General features: G+C 36.6%; 1 protein-coding gene across 1 annotated transcript; it reads left to right on the forward strand.

Moving 5' to 3' along the window:
- The first annotated feature begins 636 nt into the window (after positions 1–636).
- anxa5b (annexin A5b) lies at positions 637–7,182 on the forward strand. The gene is made up of 13 exons (XM_087808221.1): positions 637–772; positions 907–959; positions 3,413–3,497; positions 3,908–4,002; positions 4,440–4,553; positions 4,674–4,764; positions 5,779–5,858; positions 5,933–5,983; positions 6,203–6,296; positions 6,365–6,460; positions 6,526–6,584; positions 6,665–6,787; positions 6,853–7,182. The coding sequence occupies exons 2-13, from the start codon at positions 957–959 to the stop codon at positions 6,913–6,915; spliced, it is 954 nt and encodes a 317-aa protein (XP_087664347.1). The 5' UTR covers positions 637–772; positions 907–956; the 3' UTR covers positions 6,916–7,182.
- The last annotated feature ends 6,044 nt before the right edge of the window (positions 7,183–13,226 follow it).

A 13,226-nucleotide genomic window follows, 5' to 3' on the forward strand; every position in this document is an offset into this window, starting at 1 on the left:
TCTTAAGACGTTTTTATTTGTTAAGGCTTTTCCTTGATTTTCTGGAACTCCTGTTGTGTTATCAGTTTTATCCTAACCTTTAAAGTATATACTTTATTGAATATTTTTTTGATTGTTTTGGGGCTTTGTGGCCCTGGTCTGGAAAAGCGCTGTATAAATAAAAATTACTTACTTACTTACATGCGGTGACAAACTCAGATATTTGACCAATCACAGCAGAGAGAGAGCGTGGTTATGGTAAACAAGATTTAATCTCCAGAAGAAGAAAAAAAAGTGTTTTCAGTGGGCGGGGCTTTAACACATTTACAAATGTAAATATTTCAATGAAAAGAGACACACTGATGATACAATAGAGTCCAACATATATTTAAGATACACTTAAATCAACACGTTAGTTGACCTTTCAGGGTAATAAAGGTCATTGAAAACACTGCAAATGTATCTTTCAATTAATAAATCTAACATTTTACAACATATATTCCATTTTACGAAGTAGTTTAAAACGTTATATTCACTTTAACAGGGGCGTATCCTCCCTTTTTATGTAAAGTTCACGTTGCTCTTCTGTGCAAACAGAACCTACATTTCCCAGAATCCTTCACTTCGTCACACTGAGCCCACCTGGGTGTGGCACGGACACGCGCTCGCTCGCACACGCGCACAGCCTTTTTCCGAGCCGACCCGGAGGTTCCGTCCTTCTTCCTCTTCAACTGCTCAGCGCCGGGTCTCTCTCTCTCTCTCTCTCTCTCTCTCTGTCACCGAGATCTTTACGGTAAGTTTCAACTTTCTTTACCTGCTGAAAACTCTTCAGGTGAGACGTGACGAGTTTTTTTTTTTACCTGTGGATTCAGTTCCTGGAGCGAAACACGACAACTAAACTTGTTGCACTTTTATTGTCTTTGCCAGGAAACCCACCCCTTTTTCTCCCTGTTGTTGAAAAAAAGTTCGTCCAAAAAATGGTGAGTTTTATCCTCGTATGACGATGGTCTGGATGTACCGTAATAACGTCGAGGCGCAGCTACAATCCGTTATTTATGCTAATGTCTATAAGAGTAAAGCGACAACGCCCACATTATTGCTTCATAAACCGCTTGACAGCCGGTACCAGTCAACGTGTCTTCACTGGTGCAAGAATCTGATGTGTTAAGTTACGCAACCAAAGGGATTTTTAATTTTTTTTAAAATTGTTTATTGTTTTAAAGAAAATTTGACAGTTCTGCGCATGCTCACAAAAGCCTCTTTGAGTGCAGTTTTGAAGTTGTGAGTGTGACTCATGTGGACTCTCTTCCTTTGGGTGGTTCCCTGGTGTAAAACCTCTGTGTCTGGCGTCTATCTCTTAAAGAGAAACAGATTGACTTGTGTGTCATAAACATGCGCTGTTTAAACCCACACATCAACCCTTAATATACTATTTATATTTTTATTGAATGACGACAATCGGTTTATTGAGTGAACCCTAGGTTAGTATTGAATAAACCCTTTTAAGTATTTGTTTTTATGATTTATGACGGGCTATTATGACGCTTAAACTTCTAAATAACGTGTTTAGTAATAGTAATTTGTGTACCATAATCCAAAGTGTAGCCAATAATCCATGTTTAAATAGGGATTTAGCGGTGATGTAAGGCAAACGTCTTCTTTGTTGTCGGCTCTTTAGTGGATGTTGTGATTGCAAAGGTGTTCGTGGAAAAGAAGAGGCTCATGGGAAGCAGACAAGGAAACATTAATACATGGATTTAAAACTCATATTTGGGCACATACTTGTATATATTTCTATTTAAATAAAAATCAAATCATGTATATTTAATCAAAATATGCTATTCCAATTTTAAAATGTCTTTTATATGTATTTATAGCTTTTATTTTTGTTAATAAAAGTCATAAATAAAGGTAAAAGTAATGCAATAAAATGACCTTTAGTGAGGTGTGGTCTGTGCGACAGCATCATAACGGTGGGCAGTTAATAATTAAAAAATATCCTTATCACAGCCGATAAAGCAATAAACCGACTCGATAGCGAAGGACAATAACTATGTGGCCGGTAACCATGGGAACCTGAGGTGGAGAAGAAAAAGGTAGATAAGATGCTGTCACCGTCTCTTTACATAAAGACCCCGACCCCCTCAGGTCTAGTCCGAGCTTGTTCGTCCACATATGACCCGCATGACAACTTGCAGTCAAACATTCCAGTGGATCTGAAACAATCCAGCCTCCTTTTTTTTTTTCTCTCCAAAAACTCCCTCCAAACAGCCGTGGGTTGATTAGATCGACCGCGTGTCCACGACCACGGATAGTCAGACATAGAAACCAGATTATTTTCGTTCCAGAATTTTCGAGGTTTTCCTGTGGAATAACACGACCCACCCTGGGACGGTTGAAGGGAGTGTCTGAGTCACATTTCACCATCTGAAGAAAAAAAAAATCAATATTTACTGCTTTATCTCACTTTAAAAGTCGATCACGGATAAATGATCTCCCTCTCGTATCGACCGCTGTCTCTCTTCACTCACATCCATTGTTTCAAGTATTGATGTTGTAACTGCTTCCTGGAGTTGATCCTCTCAGGAGTAGAGTTATTTTTTCATAGAATAAAAAGCTCATTATGATGTGATTACTCCTTTAACAGTTACACAATCATTTTTATTAAAATCATGTTTAATCTATTTTATTTAATGGGATTTTTTAAGGGACAATTTAATTGATTTTAAAGCTTAAAGATGGACCAGCATTCAAAAATAAAGTTGTATACAAAAAAAAATCCCTGTAACACATTGTTATTACAAGAAAATAATAAAAAGCGCAATGTACACATACAAATACACATATATATCTTCATGAATACATACACACATGCATATTTAATCAAATCTAAAATACATAAATAACGGAATGATGTAATGGATTGAAATTTAAAAAAAAAGAAAAGATAAATACGTTAAAATAATGTAAATAAAATGATTAAAAAAATGATAACATTACACGCATATGATGGTAAAAAATTACTATTTCTTATTAAAGTTTACGATCTTCCCGTTCAAAGAAAACAGTTTTCTTTTAAATGTATCCAGACAATTGTACTTGTTATTGTTAGTTAATTTATCTAACTGCAGCACTGAGTTTTGAAATACTTCAACTGTTGGACAAAATTCAAAGTTTTTTTGTTTTCTTTGGATTTACTTTGACAAGTTAAATTAAAAAGGAAGATAAATAGAAGTTAAATATATTATGACTACTGATGAATAATGACAAAAATATATTGATAAATTCAATTTATAGTTTTACAAAAGGCCTGCATGTCTGAGCTACATAGTAACTAAGCATTGGACTGTCCTTAAAAAAAGAACCTATCAATGCTTAAAAATGTGAGGATTTCCTGCCTCTTGAATCCAAAGGCATGTGTTTTGTATCGCAGGCCAACAGGGGAACAGTCAGACCGAGTGGAAACTTCAACGCCAGTGCAGATGCTGAAGTGCTGCACAAGGCCATGAAGGGACTCGGTGAGATATTTTCTTTCTTTTGAGGTTAAAAACAAAAAGTACGGTTGAAACATTGCTTCCTATTGTTCTTCTTCATCAGTGTATCCAAGTTAAACGCTGTATCTTTAAGGACTGTTTGATGACGTCATGTTTAAAAGGGGAAGTTGTAAGCGGTTGAAGGTTTTCCGGAGAATTTTTAACCTCAAGGTAGTTTTAGAAAAACTCGTAAAGAGCCGTCGTGCATCAAGACTGAACGATTACCATCAGCTGACTGTGAGCTCACGAGCCAAAATGAAATATGAGACTCTTGTTTAGAACTTCTCCGCAGCTGATGCGTGTTTACGCCGATGGTCGTTCTGTGTGTATGTGATTATCGTGAGCGCGAACAACAAAAATGAACAGCTGGGTAAACGTGTTATTTGTCGCCATAGGAACCGATGAGGAGGCCATCTTGCAGCTCCTGATAGCTCGCAGCAACGCTCAGCGTCAGGAGATCAAGAACACCTACAAGACTCTGTTCGGAAAGGTTTGTGCAGATCCAGAAATAACACGTTTTATTAACAAAAACAACAAAGAACAATCCATTAGTTTGTTAGGGGTGTTTGAAAAGATCAACACACACTATATATCAACCATTTTCTTCACTTTAAAATCAATTTTTTTTTGTTTTTATGGTTTACAAGTGTGTTTCAAAATAAAATAATTCGATTTTTTAAATTTTATTTACAATTAAAATTAAAAAAAACTGTGTTTTATTTTTATTTTTGTGTTGCCATTAAACTTAAGGCCACTAGATGGCAGCTGTCATTACGTCCTCCACAGCTAAGGAACATTGAAATCCCGCATGATCCCAGCGATGACTGAGGACTAGAGGATACTATATTTTAGTTGTTGTCTGTATGTTCTGCAACACCAGAGTCAAGTACTCGACAATACTACAAATATCCACGTTATGAATTCCAGGATCTGATCGATAATCTGAAGTCCGAGCTGGGCGGCAAGTTTGAGTCCCTGGTCGTGGCCCTGATGACTCCTCCCCTTGCCTACGACGTCAAGTCCATCCGCGACGCCATCAAGGTTTGTTTGAATCCACATGACGTTTGGGAAATGAAAGCACGTGATAAAAAAAGACATAAATAAACTACGAGATGTGTAAGATTAATAGTAACGTGAGATGTTTCCATGTTTACTCTTCAGGGAGCTGGGACAGATGAGAAGGTGCTGGTGGAGATTCTCTCCTCCAGAACATGTCAGCAGGTGAAGGAGATGGTGGCCGCCTACAGGCAAGGTAGGAAACACCAACATTTGTTATCAATTAAAATTCTTATTAAGGTGAAAGTTTTCAATGACGTGACTGCTGAGTGGTCTCCCTGGTGGCCGTTTTGCAGAACTACAAACTAATTTTCAAAGAATAATTTTAAACCGAGACTCCAACACTGGCTTTTGTTATGTATCATTAGGAGAGTTCAAAAACACATTCCTTTAAGAACTTTAAAATGTTGATAAAACATTAAAAAAATACTTTGTAAACTAATATTATATAAGAAAGGGTTATTTATAAGTTATGTTTCATTGTCACGTATCTTATTGCCACCAATAAAATGTTTTCTTTTTTGTTATTCTAAGTATGTTATGCAAAAACACAAAATTATTATCAGTATCATACTTTAAAAGTTACATTTCATAAATTCATGAATGAAACATAGAATCTGTTTTTCTACACATGTCTTTATGAGAATCCAGATATTTTACAGTGTTATTTTTACTCATTTCTAAGATGTTAATACAACTATTTAATAGAAGCACATGAATAAAAGTCAACAATCCTATTATAGACTAAAACCTACACATATTAAGTTTTAATATTTTTTGTTTATGATGACGACTTGCAAAAATACACTATTATTAACAATCATGACATTTTAAAAGTCACATATCATCAAATTAAACATTTTATTTAATTATAAAATAGACATACATTAGAAAAAAATATGTTTTTTGTATTGGGAGAAATTTAATTAAGAAAAATTGGATACTTTTGACTTTTGAATACACAAAGAGTCATTTGAGACTGAAGGATATCATTTTGCTTTATAATTCACTTTTAATTGTCATTATTATTAAATATATACTATTCTTTTGCTTCAAAGTTTGCAAAATACACAATTATTAACAACATCATATAAATTAAAAAGACATAGACACAAACGCTTTTTTTAGTCATGAGCCATTAGAAAAATAAATGTAATATATATACACAAAGTCTTAATGTTATTATAATAAAATATTTCTGGTGGTTCAGAGTATGATGACGATCTGGAGGAGGACATCTCTGGAGACACTTCCGGGCACTTCAAGAGGCTCCTGGTTATTATCCTCCAGGTGAATCTCCGTCCATGTCTTCCTCTTCTTTTTTTTTTTTGGTCTACAGAAAAAGTAACTCTTTCCTCCTTCAGGCCAACAAGCAGAAGGGGATCCAGCACGAGCACGTCCAGAGCGACGCTCAGGTAGGTTTGCCAGGAGTAAACACGGCTTCTCTGCATGAATAGGATCTTTCTACTACCGTGTTTGATTTGCCACGCCAAGATGAACGTGTCCAACGGCTAACACGCAAAAACACACACTCGCTTTGACTGAGAATCTCTGCATGAAAACAGCGAATATTCCTCAAAAAAAATTCCACGGCGTCGGTAACCGAACGAGTTCCTCCTCCTCGGTTCCTGCAGGTTCTGTTCAAGGCGGGTGAGGAGAAGTTCGGCACCGACGAGCAGACCTTCGTGACCCTCCTGGGCAACAGGAGCGCGGAGCACCTGAGGCTCGGTGAGTGACGGCGACTGAAGCCACCGCTGAAACCGACACTTACGCCTCTTCTGTGTGTTTGCGCTCAGTTTTCGCCGAGTACATGAAGCTGTCCGGCTACGAGATGGAGGAGACCATCAAGAGGGAGACCTCGGGGGCTCTGGAAGACCTGCTGCTCGCCGTCGGTGAGTCGCACGAGGATGGAGAGGAAGAACTTTTTGTTTATTTTATTTTCTCCTCGGGTTTACAGTGAAGTGCGCTCGCAGCGTTCCTGGCTATTTCGCCGAGACTCTTTACTACGCCATGAAGGTTGGTTGGGGGAAAAAAAACTGGTTCAGATGTTTGTTGAAGAGCAACGCAGAGCAAGTTCATGATGGTTTGTATCACAGGGAGCAGGAACTGACGACAACACTCTGATCAGAGTGATGGTCAGTCGCAGTGAGGTGGACTTGATGGACATCAGGAAGGAGTTCCGCAGGAATTTTGGATGTTCCCTGCATTCCATGATCAAGGTACGCACACACACATGCACACACACATGCGTGGCATCCATTGTACCATCGTGTGCTCTGTACAGGGGGACACCGGTGGCGACTACCGCAAGGCCTTGCTGTTGCTCTGTGGAGGAGATGACGCGTAACCGTTGGCAACCACTAGTACCACACCTGAAGTGCCTCTTTTACAACCACCAAAAAAAAAAGAAAAGTCCCATCGCGACAACTAGTTACTTGTGCGCGACGTCTTTTAAAAAACAATCATTCCAAACGGTAGCTAACGTTTGTTGACATCTAAGCCGCTTTCTTGTCAGCTAATCTCCTCAGAATGAAACTCCTGTTTAACTTTAACAATAATGTATGTTTGCACTTTGTATGGCAGAACCAAATAAAAAACAACTGATGAAGTACAACTGGTTTGATCTGCTTTATTTATTTTTTTAAATCTGATATTCATCTGTTGTCATAACTGAGTGACTCATTTTCAAAAAAAAACCTTAAATACAGTTCGGCAAATCTGTACTGTGAGAGGAAGACATTTATTCAGAGATTTTAAGACAAACATAATAATAACCAAACGAACAGTTAATTTAAAATGTCCTGTAATGTCAACTACTTTCACCTGCTAAACTTGAACCTCGGATCTTTGTGCTGCTGCAAAACTAGCAGTCAGATATTCAGCATTATAAATTATTTAATGTTGTTACCTCGAAATGTATTGATTCTGGGAGTTTAAAGAAAAAACAAATACCGGGCCACCTCTTCTGATTGTCCGCTAGAGGGAGCTGTTGTGTTTTACTGTAAAGCAGCCACTATTTGAATTAAAACAACTAAAATGCTAAATTAACTTATACTGAATGGATAAGCGGTGAATTGATAATCTGCGTGCATTTTATGTATTTTTATCTGCATTTAAATATATAGATTGAAACATTATTTTTTGATAATTGATCACAATCGATCTCTGTAGCGATGTTTTCAGTCAGAATGTGTCATGATCAGTTCATTCGCAGACGCAGTTGACGATATTACAGTTTTATACAGCTATAATACTTATAATACAATCTCCACGTTTTAGTCAAATATCAACTGGAAATAATTCAACCGCCACTTCTTCAGCACGTGTCCGACCACAACACAAGGGGGCGCAAATACGCCTTATAAACAAATGATTATTATTATTGTTATTATTATTATTATGTAATTCGGTATCAACGAGAAATAAAATTATAATCTTCAAAAAGTGTTACAAGCTGCATATTCCACCTCAGAATGACGACTAACTAGCGACTAGCTTACCTAGCAAGTTATTTGGGTAAACATTTCCCTTCGCTTGACTATTATAGTTTAAAAAAAATCAAACCTAAAAAACTTTAAAATGACCTTGTGATAGATATAAACTTGACACAAGTTAAGCTGAGACAATGATAAACTATATTAAAATGTGCGTGTCGTGACCTTGGCTCCTACAAGCGCTACCATCTTTGATGTCACTGGAAGGCAGGAGGACGTGGGAGAAAAGGATCAACCCTGGTCCTGGTTGTCACCGCAGTGGTCAACCAATCACAGGCTGAGAAGGACAGGGTGTGGGCTCAGACCACCTCGTGCCACAGCAACAACAATACGTCCAGCTCCTCCTCTTAACGACTCTTTTTGGGGGTGTGAGATTTCGTGGATGGGCGAGTTTCGTCCGGTTCTTCGGGATGTGTTTGGTTCGCTGTGGTTATGGTCGATATTGAACACACAATATCACAGACGACTTCTAGAGCAGTGTTTACGTTCACTAGCTTGCTTTTTTCTGAAGTTGTTAGAAAAAGCACAATGTTTTTTTAATTACGCAGTGGGTGAAAATGGAATGCTTGGCAGAGGTCTGCGCCCTCCCACGGAACCTGAGGAACATTTCTTCTTCTACTTTTATGAGGTGACATGAAAATCCAGAGGAATTAAGAATAATCAGTGGCGTGTGGCATCTTAAATCCATTAAACCCACATTCCTGAAGGCGTGCTCTGGCACTGCTGCAGAAACTGCTGCAAGTGCTTTTCATTCCATTCGATTCTTAGTTCAAATAATGATATTTGGAGTCTTGAGGGAGGCTCAAAGTTTGGCTTTTTAAAAATGAAATGACTGAAGTGATCTTGTATCCTTTGTTCTTTGGGAGAGGAAATGATTACTATGATGACCCATGAGAGTAGGAAGATGGACCAGTAAATGCAAAGATCTGTCTTTTGGCTCGGCTCTTTCTTCACCACACACCATGACATTCAACCGTTTTCTTAAAGACAAACATAGGGTCTTGGATCAAGAGGAGATGATTAACATGATGACAACGTGAAGAATGAACTGGATACTGAGCCTGAGAAACCTGTTGAATTTGACATGTCTCTAGTACAACACTGCAAAAAAATGACCAGAAACTGTTTCCTTCAACTCAGAAAAATCTCTAAACTACGGAAATGTTGTCACAACATGATCTGGAGCTTGTAATCCGTGTGTTTGTGTCTTCTCGTGTAGACTATTGTAACAGTTTATGCTGGTGTCTAAACAAGAAGGTCTCACTGTCTCGCCTGCAGTTGATACAAAACTCGAGAAGCGAGAATTCTAATCCGCTCTAGTAGAAGAACTCACATTTCTCCGATCCTTAAAACTCTTCACTGACTTCCAGTTTCTTTCAGGATCAACTTTAAAATTCTGGTTCTTACTTTCAGATCTATTCATGGTCAGACCTTCCATCAGTGATCTGATCCAGACTTACACCCCAGCTCGGGCTCTGAGGTCTGTGGATCAGTATCTACTGATGGTTCCTGAACACGCTTCAGGACCAGAGGAGAGAAATCCTTCCAGACTGTTGCTCCTAAGCTTTGGATCTTCCTCTCCCTCTGTGAAACATCTTTTAGAGTTTTTAATATGTATGTATTTTTAACTGTATATCGGTTTCAATTGTTCAAGCGCTTTGTGACCCTGGTCTAGAAAGGTGCTTTACAAATAACCTTTACTTACTTACTTACAAACTAATGATTGCAGTTACTTATAATACTCATTTCTTAATTGTGAAATCTGAAACATTTTGCAATTTTACAATTATAAAAATGCTTTTCTTTTGTGACTCAACATATATTGTTTATTTAAATATATATTTCCTTTATTTAATTTAAACAATTAAGAGTAAAGACCCACAAAGGTAGAGTTTATTGTCAGATATTTGTTGCTAACAATTAGCATCGCAGCAAACTAGCATTCTTGACTCTCAGGGAAGAAAGAAGTGACTGGCATTATTAGCCACATTAGCTCAAGTTGCTAGCTTCAACCCACAAAGTGGAAGATTTGAAAACTCGCGTCGATGCTACGATACTAACAATAATTCCTGTGAAGACGTTTAATCCGACAAGGACGAGACCAGACATGCCGATGATTCCGCACACACACCTTCGAAAGACTCACAAAGGCACGGAATCCTGGATCTGGTATGTGTGTGATTCATCCACACGTTTGTGAACCGCCGCACTTCTACTCTGAAAAGATGGCGTGGGATTTACAGGACAATCTTCCTGTCCGGTTGTGTCAGGATACGCTCGTGAGATCACATCAAAGGGAGGGTTGTAAAAAGCACTACAGAATTTCCCCTCGCGGGACTAATAAGGGATTCTAAAAAAAAAAAAATGGTGCAGACGAGGGACGAGAAGAAGAGTCTGTTGCATCATATGAAAGAATCTTTTCTTGTATTTTTGTAGATTATGCAGTTGTTTTCGGACTTTTATTCACTAAATTCATCTCTTGAAACTAGTTGTTTGGTTTTCCTAGAGCTGCTAGTTCTATCCATGCAGCAGGTTGTGTGTGTCACGCCATCCGTCTGATGAATGCAATATAACTTCAAGCAACGCGCTATTTAAAACATTATTTATTTGTTCTATTTATATATATATATACAGTATATATATATATATATATATATGTTGCACTTTTTTTTTAAACTTATTTATATTTATACTTTTGTATACATTAATTATTTGCAATATTTAAAACATGTATTTATTCTGTTTATATAATATTGCACTATTTATAACTTAATATTAACATTATATTTATATTTATACAATCACCCTATGCTGTGTTTTTTAAACGGTTGCCAAGCAAAGAAATTTCATTGCCAGTTTTTTACTGCTGTGTACTTCTGTGCAATGACAATAAAGAAAGTAAGTAAGTAAGTAAGTAAGTAATGTTTATTTATATAGCGCTTTTCGAGACCAAGGTCACAAAGCGCTTAAACAATCAAAACAATACTCAAAAAAGTACATACTTTAAAGATCAAGATAATACTGAGAACAACACAGGAGTTTCGAGAAATTCAAGGAAAAGCCTGAACAAATAGAAACGTCTTAAGATGTTTCTTAAAGGAGTCAGTAGATCCATCAAGCGCAAAGAGAGAAGAAGATCGTTCCAAAGCTTAGGAGCAACAGCCTGAAAAGATTTCTCTCCTCTGGTCCTGAGCCGTGTGCGAGGAACCATAAGTAGATTCTGATCCACAGAACTCAGAGCCCGAGCTGGGGTGTAAGGCTGGATCAGTGATGTAAGTCTAAAGTCTAAAAGTGTGTGGTCCTCAAGGCAAATATTTGAAATCTGTTCCATTTTAATCTTTTTATCCGTTTCTTTGTTATATTTATTTGATCCATGTTAGATTTAGATTGTGTCATCTTTCTTTTTATTGCACTTTGTTCTTGTTTTATGAATCTATCGTCTGTGTTGCTGTGTTGCTGGAAAAACTTATTTCCCGAAGGAGACCTCCAGAGGGATCAAGAGGTTTATCCATCCATCTAAGGTCATGTCAGGGAACATCACAAACTTTATTGATCAAGTTTTTTCTGTGCATCCATGCGTGTCTAAGTCAATTTGCTGACCTTTGTCTTTAAATGTGCAACAGTAACGGACAGGAAGTTGAAGCCCCCCATGTTGGTGAAAAACATGACTCTCTGTTCAAAACAGTCTAGTTTGCACTTAATATAGAACCAAGATAAAAGCATCAAATCATTTCAAAGTATGGACATATATAAGTGAAATTAGGATATTGAATAATTCAATTGAGCATTTGAAATGTTGAATTTATTTTTCATTTAAATGTGTTTCAAGGAATTTACTTAAAATAAAAAATAATAATAAAAAAAATGAATGAATGAGTTCGATATTCTAATAACAATAATTAAAAAATACAATTTCTTAAATGGATTTTTTTTATTTGTATTTATACCTTTCAATCCTTATATATATATATATATATATATATATATATATATATACAATATAAAAAATTACATTTTAATATATATTGTGTTGTAGAATAAAATACAATTTTTGATTTAAAAAATAAATTACCTTTAAATATAAAAATTATAAAGTTTATAAAAGTATTCATTAGAAAAATCAACTATTAATTATACAAATGATTAAATTCAATATTATTCGATAAAATAATAAACCATTTAATATAGAAACTATTGAATTTATTTATTAAATGGTGGCAGTGTTGAGCTCAAAGGTCTTGAAGGTCACATGCACAGCTGGATTTGCGAGACATGAACTCAGTTGAATCCCAATAATCCTATTCCCAGATATCAAATCGGGGTGAGTCCTGGAGCAAGATTCTGGTCTCAGCGGGACGTTGTTATTGGACTCTGCTGGTGTCAGATGGAGAGTGAGGACGTGTGCAACCAATGTTTTGATTCCAGGTGTCTGCAGTGTGAGACGACAGGTTAGAAGAACGACAAGCTCTCAGACGAAAAAGCACCTTCTCAACTTAACAGCTGCAAAAACATCTGTCATTGGCAAACTTGGTATGTTGGAATGAGAATCGTGGCGGAGATGATCGTCTTCAGAGGACAAGGAATGTTGGAAGTTCCAACTGTGGACATCTGTCTTGTAAAGTCATTCTAGCCCACATTTTTCTTCTATATCCTGTTGATTTTCATTTTGATTCAAAGATTCTAAAGTTTGTTTCGGACAGATATAATGATAGAAATAAAAATAGATCAAACAAGTTTCATGTAAGTTCTAAACCTTCAATCTTTTCTTGATAATTTTAAGTTTTTCAAACCAATAAGCATTGATTTAAGTGAGTAAGTAAGTAAGTAAAGGTTATTTCTAAAGATCTTTCTGGACCAGTGTCACAAAAAGCTTTAACAATCAAAAACAATTCACAGTTAAAATATATACTTTAAAAGTATATATAAAATAAAAATAAAATAAAAAGGTCTTCAGATGTTTCTTGAAGGAGTCAGTAGATCATCAAACACAGAGATCGTTCCAAAGCTTAGGAGCAACAGCCTGGAATAAAATTCAACCATTTAATCTTCCGATGGCACTTCCGTATACTTTTGGGTATTCCATCTTTTCTTAAATAATTTTAAGTATATTATATTAAACATAGCTACAGTTATTAAACTGTCTGTTACTCTCATGACAGAACAC

Source organism: Callionymus lyra, chromosome 1 (assembly GCF_982586985.1).
Source record: "Callionymus lyra chromosome 1, fCalLyr1.hap1.1, whole genome shotgun sequence".
NCBI lineage: Eukaryota > Metazoa > Chordata > Actinopteri > Syngnathiformes > Callionymidae > Callionymus > Callionymus lyra.